The sequence below is a fragment of the Mandrillus leucophaeus genome, unplaced genomic scaffold (assembly GCF_000951045.1).
Source record: "Mandrillus leucophaeus isolate KB7577 unplaced genomic scaffold, Mleu.le_1.0 Scaffold1201, whole genome shotgun sequence".
Classification (NCBI taxonomy): domain Eukaryota; kingdom Metazoa; phylum Chordata; class Mammalia; order Primates; family Cercopithecidae; genus Mandrillus; species Mandrillus leucophaeus.
In genome coordinates, this window is record NW_012100333.1 from 179,566 (window position 1) to 195,658 (window position 16,093).

Consider the following 16,093-nt stretch of genomic DNA (forward strand, 5'->3'; position numbering starts at 1 on the left):
TTATGTGTAGTAAGGGATGAGAAGTACTTAAAGGTTTTGCCACATTCTTCACACTTGTAGGGTTTCTCTCCAGTATGAATTCTTTTATGTGTAGTAAGGACAGAGGAGTGCTTAAAGGCCTTGCCACATTCTTCACATTTGTAGGGTTTCTCTCCACTATGAATTATCTTATGTGTAGTAAGGATAGAGGAGCGCTTAAAGGCCTTGCCACATTCTTCACATTTGTAGGGTTTCTCTCCACTATGAATTATCTTATGTGTAGTAAGGTTAGAGGAGCGCTTAAAGGCCTTTCCACATTCTTCACATTTGTAGGGTTTCTCTCCACTATGAATTATCTTATGTGCAGTAAGGTATGAAAACCGGCTAAAGGCTTTGCCACAGTCTTCACATTTGTACCGTCTCTCTCCACTATGAATTATCTTATGTGCTTTGCCACATTCTTCACATTTGTAGGGTTTCTCTCCAGTATGAATTTTCTTATGTGTAGTAAGGGTTGAGGACTCGTTAAAAGCTTTGCCATATTCTATACATTTGAAAAGTTTTTTTCCAGTATGTCTTATCTTATGTCTGTTTGAATCTGAAAACTTACGAACGACTTTCACATATTTATCACACTGAAATATTTTCCTTTGGGTAGTTGTCAAATATTGGTTAAGTCCATTATAACCTCTTTTGTGCACCTTACACTCATCCACACCTTCACAGCCTTTTTTAAACTGTAAATTGTCATGTCCACATTTTTCATATCTTCTCAGTATCCCTTTATGGAAATAATCTTTTATGTTCTGCTCTGGCCAAAGATCTTGGGTAAAATGAGAACACAAAACTGAAAGAAACCATAAAAACATATTACTTCAATTGCTAGACTCAGATAAATATAATTTACAAATCTAACCTATAAAGTTATACAAACTACCTAAGCAAGATGACACAGCAAAATATCGCAAGCTGTAATTTCTTCCTGGACACATAAATATAACAAAAACATACTGCCCAAAATATATCTGTAAAAAATTTATAAGTCAGTTAAGTGTATGAAGGGCCCCAGGCGAGCACAATGCAAAGAGTCACACAGAAGATAAAGAAAAGCCTGTTACTTATACCCAACACAGCTCTTCCTGCTCTCCAGTATAACATTATGCCTTTAAAAGTAAATTCCCCGTCAGATGCAGTGGCTCATGCCCGTAATCCCAGCACTTTGGGAGGCTGACACGGGTGGATCATGAGAAATTCGCCCCCATGACCCAAACATGTCCCACCAGGTCCCATATCCAACACTGAGAATTTCTATTGCAGCATGAGGTTTGGATAACATGGACATCCAAACCATATTATAGACCAACTAGGCTTCACAGAAACACACAAAACTCTCCGGTCAAAACCAAGATAATACACAATATTCCTATTTGCATCTGGTGTATTCTGTTAGGACACATACCAAGTTTTGTTAAATTAAAAATACTGACTGTGTGCCATGGCTCTTGGCTATAATCCTAATACTCTGGGAGATTGATTGGGGCCAAAAGTTTGAGACCAGCCTGGGTAACATAGTGAGATCCTAACACTACAAACAAGCAATTAGCCAGACATGGTAGTGCATATCTACAGTCCTAGCTACTCAAAATATTGAGGTGAAGGGGATCACTTGAGCCCCGGAGGCTAAGGCTACAGTAACCCACAATTCTGCCACTGCACTGCAGCCTGGGTGACAGTAAGCTCTTGTCTCAAAACAACCACCACCAATTATTTTAAAAACGCTAAAAGTATACACTGTGTTTTCTAACAAAAACTGAATGAAACTAGGAATTAAAAGCAAAAGTCAAACTGGAAAATTCAAAAATACGTGAAAATGAAACACACTCTACAACATATTCTTGCTCAGGGGGCAAAAAATTTCATTTTTCAAAGATGTCAATACAACCTACAGTTAAAACCTACAGTAACATGGCCAGGCACGGTGACTAATGCCTGTAATCCCAGCACTTTGGGAGGGTGGGGTGGTGGATCATGAGGTCAGGAGATTGAAACCATCTGGCTAACACAGTGAAACCCTGTCTCTACTAAAAATACAAAAAATTAGCCGGGCATGGTGGCGAGTGCCTGTAGTCCCAGCTACTTGGGAGGCTGAGGCAGGAGAATGGCGTGAACCTGGGAGGCAGAGCTTGCAGTGAGCCAAGATTGCGTCACTGCACTCCAGCCTGGGTGACAGAGCGAGACTCTGACTCAAAAAAAAAAAACCTACAGTAACATAAACGATATGACACTGACACAAAGATAAACAGATGAAAGAACAGAATAGAGAGCTCAGAAATGAACCCTTCTGTATACGATCAGATGATCTTCCACAAAGTTGCCATGCATACAAAATAGAGAGAAATAATTTCTTTTAAAAATGTTGAAAACTGAATATCAACACTGATAAAATAAAGTTGTTTATTTCCTTGAATGATACAATAATATATTTTATTTTATCATTTCTTTTTTGAGACGGAGTCTCGCTCTGTCACTCAGGCTGGAATGCAGTGGGGCAATCTCAGCTCACTGCAAGCTCCGCCTCCCGGGATCACGCCATTCTCCTGTCTCGGCCTCTTAAGTAGCTGGGACTACAGGCACCCACCACCATGCCCAGTTAAGTTTTTGTATTTTTCGTAGAGACGGGGTTTCACCGTGTTAGCCAGGATGGTCTCGATCTCCTGACCTCATGACCCCCTGCCTCATCCTCCCAAAGTGCTGAGATTACAGGCATGAGCCACCGCACCCGACCAATTACATATTTTAAATAAAATGCTTAAACATAAAAATGCACAAATGGGAAAAAGCATTTGAAAGAACATACAAAATTACTAATTTGTAGAGAAATAAAAAAAAACCACAATGACAAACAAAATCAACTTACACCCATTAGGTGCAATGAAAATAAAACCGATGTTGATTGCTGGTGGAAAACAAAGACACAGCCATTATTTTAAAATGTTATAAATGTTCCTCATGTATAAATCTATACCCAAAATATGTAACACAGGCCATATGCAGTGTCTCAAGCCTGTAATCCTAGCAGTTTGGGAGGCTGAGGTGGGCAGATAACCTGAAGTCAGGAGTTTGAGACCAGCCTGGCCAACATGGTGAAATACCATTTCTACTAAAAATAAAAGATTAGCCTGGCGATGTGACATGCACCTGTAATCCCAGCTACTTGGGAGGCTGAGGTAGGAGAATTGCTTGAACCCAGAAGGCAGAGGTTGCAGTGAGCTGAGATTGCACCACTGTACTTTAGCCTGGGCAACAGGGTGAGACTCCATCTCAAAAAAAGGAAAACAACCAAAAAACAAAATATGCAACACAAGACCTGGAAGATATAATTGAAAATCCATGTTTATTGTACCAGTATTCACGAAAGCAATCCAGATGTCTCTTGATTTATAAACATATCAAAAAATGTAACATATACATATGATGAAGCATTATTCCACCTTAGAAAAAACAATATTCTCAATTTTAAGATGAAATTTGAGAATATTATGTCACCTTAATTAATCCAGTGACAGAATTATGGATACTGTATGATTCCATGTATATGAGATATCTTAAGTAGTCAAAATCATAAAATCAGAAAGTGGAAGGTATGTCTATTAAGGCCTGGAGTGAGGGTAAAATGAGCAGTTAGTACTTAATGGTCAATGACTTTTAGTTTTACAACGTGTAAAGTTTCTAGAAGTCTTTTGCATACAATGTGAATATACTTAACATGCCTGAAATGAACAGCTGTTTTTTTGAGACAGGGTCTCACTCTGTCACCAAAGCTGGAGTGTAGTGGTACAATTTTGACTTCCCCTCAATCTCCCAAGTAGCTGGGATCACAGCTGCACACTACCATACCTGGCTATTATTAATTTTTTTTTAGAGAGCGGGGTCACCATATGTTGCCCTGGCTGATCTCAAACTGTTGGGCTCCAGGGATCCTCCAGTCTTGGCCTCCCAAAATCCTGGGATTACAAATAAGAGCCTCCACCTAGCCTGGCCCTGAAATGCACACTTCAATAGATTTAAGATGGTAAATTTTATGTTATGTGTTTTTAAGACAATTTTTTAAAAGAAAAACTGAAAAAAAAACCAAAACAGAATTATATATCTTTTTGAAAATTACTTTCAAATCGTAGAAGTGCTTCTCTCACAAAAGCAAATATATAGTCATCATTAAACACATGGTGAAAATAAGACTATCTTGATGACTAGTCACTTAGACAAGATAAAACTACCATCAAAAATCAGCTAAGAAAGAATATAGGATAAGCCATAACTAAAATTGGGGTCATATTTATAGATAAATACACATACATATGTAATCTGATTGTGATAGACATGCATAACTTATATCTTAAATTGACTTAAAATGTACAAAAAGAATTGCAAATTGTCTAAAATTGTAATACATAAGTAAACCCAAAACACCCAATAAACTAATGTTAAGAAACCTACACTGAGGCCAGGTGCAGTGGATCACATCTGTAATCCCAGCACTTTGGGAGACCAAAGCATGCAAATCCCGAGGTCAGCAGTTCCAGACCAGATTGGACAATATGGTGAAACCCCATCTTTGCTAAAAATGCAAAAATTAGCTGAGCGTGGTGGCACATGCCTGTAGTCCCAGCGTCTCAGGAGGTCAAGGCAGAAGAATCACTTGAACCCCAGAGGGGTTCAAAACTTCAAAACAACAATAAGAGAAATGTTTACTCGTAAAATCTTGTATGCAACATTGATGTATAATTTTAAAAAATTGTCAGGCCGGGCGCAGTGGCTCACAACTGTTATCTCAACACTTTGGGAGGCCAAGATGAGCAGATCACCTGAGGTCAGGAGTTCAAGACCAGCCTGGCCAATGTGGTGAAGCCCCATCTCTACTAAAAATACAAAAATTAGCTGGGGATGGTAACACATGTCTGTAATCCCAGCTACCTGGGAGACTGAGGTATGAGAATAGTTTGAACCCAGGAAGTGGAAGTCGCGGTAAGCCAAGATCATACCACTGCACTCCAGCCTGGGTGACAGAGCGTGACTCCATCTCAAAAAAAACAACAAAAAAAATTTCTAGATAATTGCAATATTTAACTATTAGTATGTACTCACTAAATGCAAGTATTCTGAATCATTGGCATGTACTGTGTGGCAGTAAAATTTCAGAGAATATACAGTATAATTATAAATAGAAGATTCTAATGAGAAAATAAATTAGCATTTAAAAGAAACTAGTTACTTTTAATGTTTTCAATATATGGTATTCTTACACAAAATGAAACTGCTGTAATCCAACTTTAGAAACAGAGAGTAGCCTTACATTGTTAAATAAACAAATATACATTTTCCAGAATAGTGTTAGACCCTCTGATACGTAAAACAAATATTAGGAAATAAACTATTTTATTATGGAGATATAGGCTGAAAAAAGTAGATGAACATCCTATGATTCTTTTTTGCCTGCAGCAAACTTAAATTTATAAATAACTATTTTAGTAACTATGGGTGCCTACTAATTATGCAATTTACTTCAGGCATACCATGCAAATTCTAGCATATTGTCTTAAATACCTGAATCTAAAATTACAAACAAATCTGAAAGAGAAAATAGAAAGTAAAAACATATAGGGAGAGTGACATCAGTGAGATGAAAAGATTAAAAGTGCCATATTTTCATATTCTATTACGGCAAAACAATGTCAGCCATCTCTGACAAAAATACTTTTATGAGAGAACCAGGATTATGACTCACACCTGTAATGACAGCTCCATGGTACATTAAGGTTGGAGAACTGCCTCAGGCCAGGATTTTGAGACCAGCCTGGGTCTCAAAGACCAGATCAAAGATGTAGCAAGATGCCATCTCCAAAATAAGTGCCTCTAAGGGAGATTTGAGAGCCAGGGAGGGAGTTGTGAAACGCTGTTAAAGCTTAAGATTGAGAAGTGTCGTATTCAGAAGGCAGGCTCTCATTCAGGTCGGAAACTACAGGACCCTTGTTCATGGCTACAGACCAGGATAGGGTTCACCCAACTTAGTCCCACTGAGAATTCTGAACTTACTCTATAACCACCCCAAACTCCCAGCCACAGTCTGGCAGAGGTCCTTCCATTCCAGAGACCTAGAAGACGACACCCATTTACAGCAATGTAGGCAGGCCTGCAGACGTTGGCCTTTACTGGGGTTCCTGAAGTGGTTCCTGACTCAGTTTCAGTTACTTGAGCCACAGTTTATGGTCAGTTCTGCCTACATAGAAACCCACACAACTGGGCTAGAAGGGGTGCCTCATGCCTGTAATTCTAGTACTTTCAGAGGCCAAGGCAGGCAGATCATCTGAGGTCAGGAGTTTGAGACCAGCCTTGCCAACATGGTGAAATCCGGTCTCTACCAAAAAAATACAAAAAATTAGCTGGGTGTTGTGGCGAGCACCAGTAATCCCAGCTACGCAGCAGGCTGAGGCAGGAGAACCGCTTGAACCTGGGAGGCAAAGGTTGCAGTGAGCCGAAATCATGCCATTGGACTTTAGCCTGGGCAACAAGAGTGAAACCCAACCCCATCTTGCGGGGGGAGGGGGGGAAGAAAGAAAAGAAAAGAATCCATTGCAATTGAAGAAAAATAAGTAAAAGTTGCTGTTTGTGGATCATACCTCTTATATTTAAAAAACCATAAACAGTACATTTAAAACCTATCTAAACTAACAAATACATTGAGTAAATTAGCAAAATATAAAATTAACACACAAGTGTATGTATGGTTTCATATGCTTAAAACAAACTATCTGATAAAATAGAGGAAGAAAAAATCTTATTTAATATAGCATTAAATAATAAATTTCTGAGAAAAAAATTAACCAAGAAGGTAAGAAAATGTTTACAACAAAAAAAGAAAAAATGAGAAGATCCAAATACATTTTAAAATATTTTATGTCTAGAGATTGAAAGAATAAATCTTATTAAAGTGTCATATTATCCAAAGTTATCTATAGATTTCATAAACTTTCTGTCAAAATTGCAGTGGTTTTTTTTTTTACAGTAATGGAAAATACAATTCTAAAATTTACATCAAACTAAAATAAACTCTGAATAGCCAAAACAATCTTGAAAAAAAAGAACAAAGCAGAAGGATATCATCTTATAATTTCAAACTATATTTTAAAACTATGTAGTAATAAAAATAGAAAGAACTAAGCAGGGAAAAAAAAATTTTTTTTCAACAGAAACTACTACTTTCACACATTTCAGACCTGATGCAAAAAGCGAAATAATTCTCAAAATCATGCAGATATGTATATGTCCCCAAAACAATGAAAAAGCAGTCGGATTGTGCAGTTTTTTACATGCCATGAAGAGGACTTTGGCTCTCACTGTGAACGTGAAGGGAGCTCACTGAAAGAAAAGTAGAATTTTTACAGAATTTAAAAGCATAAGCAGAAGATGCCCCTTTATAAGAGCAAAATTTTAAAAAAGAATCAAAAAAAAAAAAAAAACCAAAAAACAAAAAGAAAAAAACCCAGCTGACCAGGAACTATTTCCTTTGGAACACAGCTTCCCAAATCACACTTTAAGGACTGGCCTTCTCTTTGACCTCGGGACCTCTTATCTGTGTCTGTTGTATTCATTTTCACTCGCACCTACCTGAGGGCTTGGCTACCATCTCATGTTTCTTCGTAGTCAAAGGTTTTTCTCCTTGCTCCAGACAGGTGATGAGGTCTGGCTTAGAGACCACAATACCTGTTTTATTAAAAACAAATAACATGAATCTTGCTCATATTCTCCACTTGCAAGCTAGTAATGTGCTCAGCAAAGACGATGTAATAAAATATTCTAGTAAATTCATACCAAAATACACATGTATAACAGAAATTTCTAAATATTTAGAAAATACTTTCAATTTGCCGGGTGCAGTGGCTCATGCCTGTAATCCCAGCACTTTGGGAGGCCGAGGCGGGTGAATCACGAGGTCAGGAGTTCAAGACCAGCCTGGCCAGCATGGTGAAACCCCACCTCTACTAAAACTACAAAAATTAGCTGAGCATGGTGATGTGCATCTGTAGTCCCAGATACTCGGGAGGCTGAGGCAGAACTGCTTGAACTTGGGAGGTGGATGTTGCAGTAACCCGAGATCACACCACTGCACTCCAGCCTGGGTGACAGAGCAAGACTCTGTCTCAAAAAAAAAAAAAAAAAAAGAAAGAAAATAACTTTCAAATTGTAGGTTTCTTAATTGTCCTGCCTGGCACTACTGAATCAAAAATTGGTGGTGGTAATTAGGTTTTCAGGTGGAAGCTACAATATTTTATGCCACTAAATTTCTGGAATTACCACCAATTTGGAGTGAAGATTACAGCTCACCTCAGAAATATGGAAAGGTTGGATTAAGATGAAACATCTTGAAGAAATTTTTTTTCTTTTTTTTCCTCAAGACGAAATCTTGCTCTGTTGCCCAGGCTGGAGTGCAATGGCATGATTTCAACTCACTGCAACCTCTGCCTTCTGGGTTCAAGCTATTCTCCTGCCTCACCCTCCTGAGTAGCTGGGATGATAGCCGCGTGCCACCATGCCTGGCTAATTTCTTCTACTTTGAGTAGAGATGGGGTTTCACCATGTTGGCCAGGCTGATCTTGAACTCCTGGCCTCAGGTAATCACCTCACCTCAGCCTCCCAAAGTGCTGGGATTACAGGCAAGAGGCACCGAAGAGTTTCTCTTTTCTAAATGACCGAATTCTGAAGATTTTCTTGAAAAAGTGGATCTGAAACTCTTCTATAAAAGAATAAATTACTAAAAAAATTCTACAAAAAAGAGAAATAAAACCTTTTGTGTATATTACGAATAATGTATTAAAGTTTTTCTCACCAAGGAAGACCAGGTTTCTGTAGTTCTCTAACATCACATCCCTATATAAATTCCGCTGTGCAGTGTCCAGGCAATGCCACTCCTCCAGAGAGAATTCTATGGCCACGTCTCTAAATTGCAATGGCCCCTGAAACACACACACATACGTTTTTACCAAGTGGTCATGCGTGGAATTTTTAATTTGACTTAAGGTGAAATGAGAGAGTAAAGACAAATGGTTCTGACTTATAGGACTAAAATTATCCAATAAAATAACTTTCAAAACAGAAATATTATCTAATGTATTCTCTGAGAAAAAGAACAGCATGAGATCCACAACATCAGTTCATATATTTTTCTAGATAGTACAGTGTAAAATTAAGGAACACAAACATGTACATTTTTGAGTGCTATGTTTACACCATACGGAATGAGTTGTGAATATTCAGATGAAAAAGATACGTTGAGTTAGAAGGCACCTTTCAAATTTAAATATATACAATACGTTGAAGACCTTATTGTGCAGGGGTTTTTTCCCAGAAGATCTGGAATGAAGTCTGATTTTTCGAATTTCTAACAAGCTCACCAATAATGTCAATGTTTTTGGCCCAAGAAGGATATTTTGTCAAACATCCAGTCAGTGGAATAGCCTGTGTTTTTCTCAGTTTTTCTGGCCTGTAAACACAGATAAGAGCCTGCATTTTCCAAAGAAAAATTTTGTCTTCTTAGACAAAATTAAGAAGAAAGGACAACTGCCAGATTAAATATGATGGTTTACTCACATGAGCTGCATAAAGATACTTAATAATGAAGAGAAAAATAATCAGCTATATAGTGAAAACAATCTGTCAGAGCCATTTAAGCAAGTGAATCATTAACCATTAACTGCACTAGGAGAAATTTTTATGATGTGCTAATGCACATAGAAGAACACAGCACCGGCCGGGCGCGGTGGCTCAAGCCTGTAATCCCAGCACTTTGGGAGGCCGAGACGGGTGGATCACGAGGTCAGGAGATCGAGACCATCCTGGCTGACACGGTGAAACCCCGTCTCTACTAAAAAATACAAAAAACTAGCCGGGCGAGGTGGCGGGCGCCTGTAGTCCCAGCTACTCCGGAGGCTGAGGCAGGAGAATGGCGTGAACCCGGGAGGCGGAGCTTGCAGTGAGCTGAGATCCGGCCACTGCACTCCAGCCTGGGCGGCAGAGCGAGACTCCGTCTCCAAAAAAAAAAAGAAGAAGAACACAGCATCACTGTTGAAATATTCGTCTTTCAAAAAAGTAAATAAAATCTGATTTAATCATAAAGAATCATCAGTTTTACGCAAACCTCAAAAGACAGATAACTCCTATGTTTTGACACATCTATTTATTGTACCAAGCATATGATGCATAATTCAATTATTTATCCAGTTGCTTGTCTAGACTAAAAGTTTCTGGATTGTAGGAACCAAGACTGCTTAATAGTTTTTTTTTTAATGGTCCTATAAAATGGGAGCAACTAGTTTATCCATTTGGGTCTCCAGATCTTTTCCTTCTTTATCATCCAAGTACCAGAAAACTGGAGAAACTCTCATCTGGGTACCAACCAACGAGGGGATGAACAAACACAGGATGACTCATTTCTCTTACACTGAGACAGAAGGAGAATTAGCCACTCTTGTCAGCCTAACACAATTCTGCTCTGAACATCCTCAAATGCCTCAAAGACACCTACGTGATTTTGAGGGAATTTCCAGTGACCCTGGGCTGATGGCCCAATGATAAGCCAGGCTGGAGAGACTCAAGCTGAAGACCAATGCGACAGAATAGAGAGCCCAGAAATAATGGCACCCTCCTGCAACCATCAGATTTTTGACAAAGCTGACAAGAGAAATGTGGGAAGAATTCTCTCTTTAATAAATGGTGCTGGAATAACTACCTAGCACTATGTAGAAGACAGAAACTAGGTCCCTTCATTACAGCATATACAAAAATCAACTCAAGATAAATTAAACACTTAAATGTAAAATTATAAGAAACACTGCATGACAACCTAGGAAATACCATTCTAGACATAGAAACTGGCAAAGACTTCATGATGAAGCTACCAAAAGCAACTGCAACAAAAGCAAAAATTGACAAATGGGACCTATTTAAACTAAAGAGCTTCACAGCAAATAAACTATCAACAGAGTAAACAGACAACCTACAGAAGAAAGAAAATATTTGCAAACTTTGCCTCTGACAAACGTCTCATATCCAGAATTTATTAGAAACTTAAACAAATTTAAAAGAAAAAAACAAACCACCTCATTAAAAAGTAGGCAAAAAAGATGAACAGATGCTTTTCAAAAGAAGACATACATGTGGCTAACAAGCATATGAAAAAGAATGCTCATCTGTAATGATTAGAGAAATTAAAAGAAAAACCATAATGAGATACCACCTCACACCAGTCAGAATGGCTATTTTTAAAAAGTCAAAAAATAACAGATGCTGGCAAGGTTACAGAGAAAACGGAATGTTTATACTCTGCTGGTGGGAGTGTAAATTAGTTCAACAACTGTAAAAAGCAGTGTGGTGATTCCTCACAGAACTAAAAACAGAATTATCATTTGACCCAGGAATCTCATAATTGGGTATATAGCCAAAGAAATATAAATTATTATATTATAAAGACACATCCACATGCATGTTCAGTGCAGCACTATTCACAATAGCAAAGACATGGACAGGCCCTAAATGCCTATCAGTGGTAGACTGGATAAAGAAAATATGGTATGGTCAGATGCGGTGGCTCATGCCTGTAATCCTGGCACTTTGGGAGGCCGAGGCAGGTGAACTGCCTGAGCTTAGAAGTTTCAGACCAGTCTGAGAAAACAATGCAAAATCCTGTCTCCACGGAAAATACAAAAAGAAAAATTGGCAAGGTGTGGTAATGCCCATGTGTAGCCCCAAGAAGAGGATGAGGCAGGAGAGAATTGCTTGAGCCTGGGAGGTTGAGGCTAAAGTAAGCCAATATCATGCGATGGCACTCTAGCCTGGGCAATAAGGGAGACCATGTCTTCAAAAATAAAATAAATACAAAATATGGTACATAAATATCATGGAATACTTTGTGGCCACTAAAAAATAAAATCATGTTGTTTTCTATAACATCAATGAAGCTGGAGACCATTATTCTTAGAAAACAAATGCAGAGGCTTGGTGCAGTGGCTCAAGCCTGTAATCCCAGCACTTTGGGAGTCAAATGTCGGTTGATCACTTGAGGTCAGCAGTTTGAGACCAGCCTTCCCAACATGGAGAAACCCTGTCTCCACTAAAAATACAGAATTAGCTGGGCGTGGTGGCACGCACCTGTAATCCCAGCTACTCAGGAGGCTGAGGCAGGACAATCACGTGAAACTGGGAGATACAGGTTGCAGTGAGCCTGGATCACACCACTGCACTCCAGCCTGGGCAACAAGAGTGAAACTCCGTCTCCAACAAAAAAAAAAAAAAAAAAAAGAAAGAAAAAGAAAATAATGCAGAAACAGAAAACCAAATGCATGTTATTATTTATAAGTAACAGCTAAATAATAAGAACACATGAACACAAAGAGAACAACAGATGCTGTGGCCTAGTTGAGGGTAGAGGGTGGAAGACTAGGAGGATCAGAAAACATACCTGTTTTGTGCCGTGCTTAGTACCTCAGTGACAAAATAAGCTGTGCACAAAACCCCCATGTACCAAAACAAACCCAAGTATACCCCGAAACAAAAATGAAAACTAAAAGAAAAAATTAAATCCCTGGGTGGGAGAGAGTGCAATGTGGGTGAGAGGACTGATTTTTGCTACAGATAGTAGTCCCAATGCAGCTGTACTCTGATTTATTACTGAGTGCATGCAGACATACGAGACTATGAACTGCTGGTCCAAAATGCTAGGTTGGTGGAGAAAACAGGTTGCTGCTGCAGATTCAGTAGCTGGGGGTGGGGATATGCCAGAAGACTTGTAGAGACTTGTGGGTTCTTGGCAAGAAACACTAGGATCAAAAACGCCATGGTGAGGTTCCTGAGGGTGGTGCCTACGCCTCAGAGGAGTGTGGCCATGTCAATGTCTGTGTGTTTGTGAGTGGGTGGGAATCCTGTGGTGGCAGCTGTGGGAAAAGGGGGTCTGTCATCAGAGCTCCTTTCTTCTAAGTTTTCAGTCCTCTGTCACCCTGGGAGAATACGTGGAATCACAGGACAATGGGCAGTGTGACAGCCTGTGTACTGGACAGCAGAGCTCCCATTCCCAAACACCTAGAGTTTTATTCCAGGCCAGGCCTCTGTGATATCTTTTTTCTGGCACCAAATTTGTAGAGTTTGCTGAACATCAAACAATTCTCCAACACCAACTCATTGTCTAACACTTGAATTCTGACACCACCCAGCGTCAACACAGACCCTGATTCAGGGCTCGGTCCCGCAACACTGTCCTCACTGCAGATGCCAATCACAAACCCCACGGGCTTATCTACGCTTCTGAGCTACTGTTTAAAAACTGGGGACTCCCATAACCTCCCTAAGTTCGATAATTTGGTAGAGCTACTCACAGAGCTCAGCAAAACACTGTAGTTAGGTTTACCAGTTTCATATATGAGATGCAGCCCAGGAAAAGCTAAATGGAAGAAAAGGATAGAACAAAGAAAAGAGATAGGGAAAGATGAAACACATAGATAATTCTGGAAAGTATTTGTGATTAATAAAATTCTCCATCCTTTGTGTGCTCCAGGAACAGTTTATGGAAAGAAACACTCTTCCCATTATGACTTAGATGGTGCTCTCTTTTCTTACTTATCACACAGCCAGACACACACTCTGCACATTTTCTCCTTTTTCTCATTAAAAAAATCAGCTGAATTTGTCTTCCATGCTCAAAATAATATTTCTTCACTTTGTCACCCAGGCTGAAGTGCAGTTTTGTGATCTCAGCTAACCACAACCTTTACCTCCCGGGTTCAAGCGAATCTCCTCCTGCCTTAGTCTTATGGGAAGCTGGGATTACACGCATGCACCACCATACCTGAATCTTTTATTTTTATATTTATTTATTTATTTATTTATTTATTGGTCTCGAATTCCCGACCTCAGGTGATCTGCCCGCCTCAGCCTCCCAATAATTTTTGTATTTTAGTAGAGACAGGATTTCATCATGGTGGCCAGGCTGGTCTCAAACACCTGACCTCAGGTCCGCCTGCCTCAGCCTCCCAAAGTGCTGGGATTACAGGCGTGAGCCACCACACTTAGCCTAAAATAAAATAATCCTTAGTCAAACTTTTCTTAAGCTTATCTCCCTCCTTCAGGCTCCTGAACTTTGTGCTACCCTCAGTCTGAGTCGACATACAACCCCATTTTACGTCCCTCCTAAGAATATGCTGATTTCAGGGTAAGACATTCTCTGATCTAAAATCTGACTTTTTCACTCTCCATTTGCCATTCCCTTCACACCTCCTTTCTAATCTTGTTTGCTTCTCCCTAAAAAAGAAAGCCCTTTTCTGCCGACATCTTTGCAAGCCATAAAGATCTTATACTTAGTCGGTACTTTCTGCTGTTGCAATAATTTTTTGGAATTCATTTTTTTTACATAAATCTAATGTTTTTTATGAAGTGTAGAAAGTGCCACAAAACATAAAAACTTCATCATCAGTAAGACCCTCTCAGTTTCCTTTCATCTTAACCTCAAATGCAACTGCCTGTGGATCCCCAGCTTTCTAGGGCTCTGTAGCTTCTCTCAGGATAAAGGCTCCTTACATGGCTGGGGTGAGCAGGCTGGGAAATCTGCAGGGGAGGCTCCCCAGAAAAAAACTGAGTCTTTAATAACATCCTGTTGCAGGCTTAATATTAGCCTTAGCTTGGAGTTCTTAGTTTCAAGCTTTAATTTCCATATCAGTTATTCACTTGGTTTTTGAAACTGTTTGAAAAATCCAGGGAAATTACTCAAACACAGTTTACATAAGAGAAGGAAATTTTAAGGTGCTTACTTTTTTTTTTTAAAGACAGAGTCTTCCTCTGTCGCCACGCTGGAGTGCAGTGGCCGGATCTCAGCTCACCGCAACCTCCACCTCCCGGGTTCAAGCGATTCTCTCACTCCTGCCTCCCGAGAAACTGGGATTATAGACATTTGTCATCACACCCAGCTAATTTTTGCACTTTTAGTAGACATGGGGTTTCCCCATTTGGGCCAGGCTGATCTTCAAGTCCTGACCTCAAGTGATCCGCCTGCCTCGGCCTCCCAAAGGGCTGGGATTACAGGCGTGAACGATCGCACCCGGCCCCATAAATTTTTAATAGCAGAAAACAGAGACTGTGAACCCCACGGACCAAAGCTCTTCCCTTTCCAGCTCTTCCCTGACCCGCACCCCGAGTCAGGATTCTCCCTTGACGACCCTCCGGTGGTCCCTGCACATTCTGGGAGAGATGGGGCGCTGCGGGTGCAGAGCTGCCCACAGAGCGCTCCAGGCCAGAGCACGGTCACTGCGCAGGGAAGAGACAGGACGCCCGGGGGCCCGGCTGTCAGCGTAGCCGCCATCTTATGGCTGAACGGGACAGAGGCCGAGCTGGGCAAGGAGAACTTGGGGCGCAGATTGTGGAGCTGACTGCCCGGAGGCCCGAGTCCCGCCACAGCTACTTCCCATTGGTTCCAACCAGCGGGTCCCCCTCTCTGGGGATGTCGGACCGGCACTCTCACCATTTCTAAGCTTCCAGGGGGTCCCGGCGTCTTAGCTGTGAATCTCCCAATACCTGCAGGACACAGGGCCACAGAGGCTGGGCCTCTAGGAGCAGAAGACACACAGCAGTGAAGAAGACACCCGGAGTTCCGGCTGCAGCGAGAGACAAAGGCCCCGCCAAACCCGGAAGCCTTACGGTTCACTCTGGCTGCGTGCCTGATTGGACGGTTTCCAGCCCGGCGTCCCTGATTGGATAATGCTTAAGGCCTCGCCCCCTCAGGCCCTGAGTGACATAAGGTGTGATCAGACGCTGGGCTGAGTGAACAAAGAGCGACAGCCTAAGCAGCAGCCTTTTCAAACAGGGCTTCCTCCCTGAGCTGAGCCACGCCCACTCTAGAGCGTGGGAAAATTTTATCTTTTTTTTAATCTCTCTCTTGTTGAATGTGTTCAAAAGGTGACCGGAAGTAATTTGCTGTCATATTAATAATACATAAAATTTTTGTTCAACAGAAAATCAACTTTTACTTTGGTAATAGTATATTATTTATTAAAGCTAATTTTAATAAAACCTTATAAAT

The 16,093-nt window shown here is 40.4% G+C and overlaps 1 protein-coding gene across 1 annotated transcript in view; it reads right to left on the reverse strand.

The window, feature by feature from the left end:
* LOC105532143 (zinc finger protein 737) overlaps window positions 1-15,715 on the reverse strand; it is a 16,749-nt gene extending 1,034 nt beyond the window's left edge. Inside the window, exons 1-4 of the mRNA XM_011970231.1 lie at window positions 15,536-15,715; window positions 8,864-8,990; window positions 7,645-7,740; window positions 3-826 (exon numbers count right to left, since the gene is read on the reverse strand). Coding sequence (XP_011825621.1) covers window positions 3-826; window positions 7,645-7,740; window positions 8,864-8,990; window positions 15,536-15,538 — 1,050 coding nt within the window. The 5' untranslated portion in view covers window positions 15,539-15,715. The remainder of the gene's footprint in view (window positions 1-2; window positions 827-7,644; window positions 7,741-8,863; window positions 8,991-15,535) is intronic.
* Window positions 15,716-16,093: the final 378 nt, after the last annotated feature.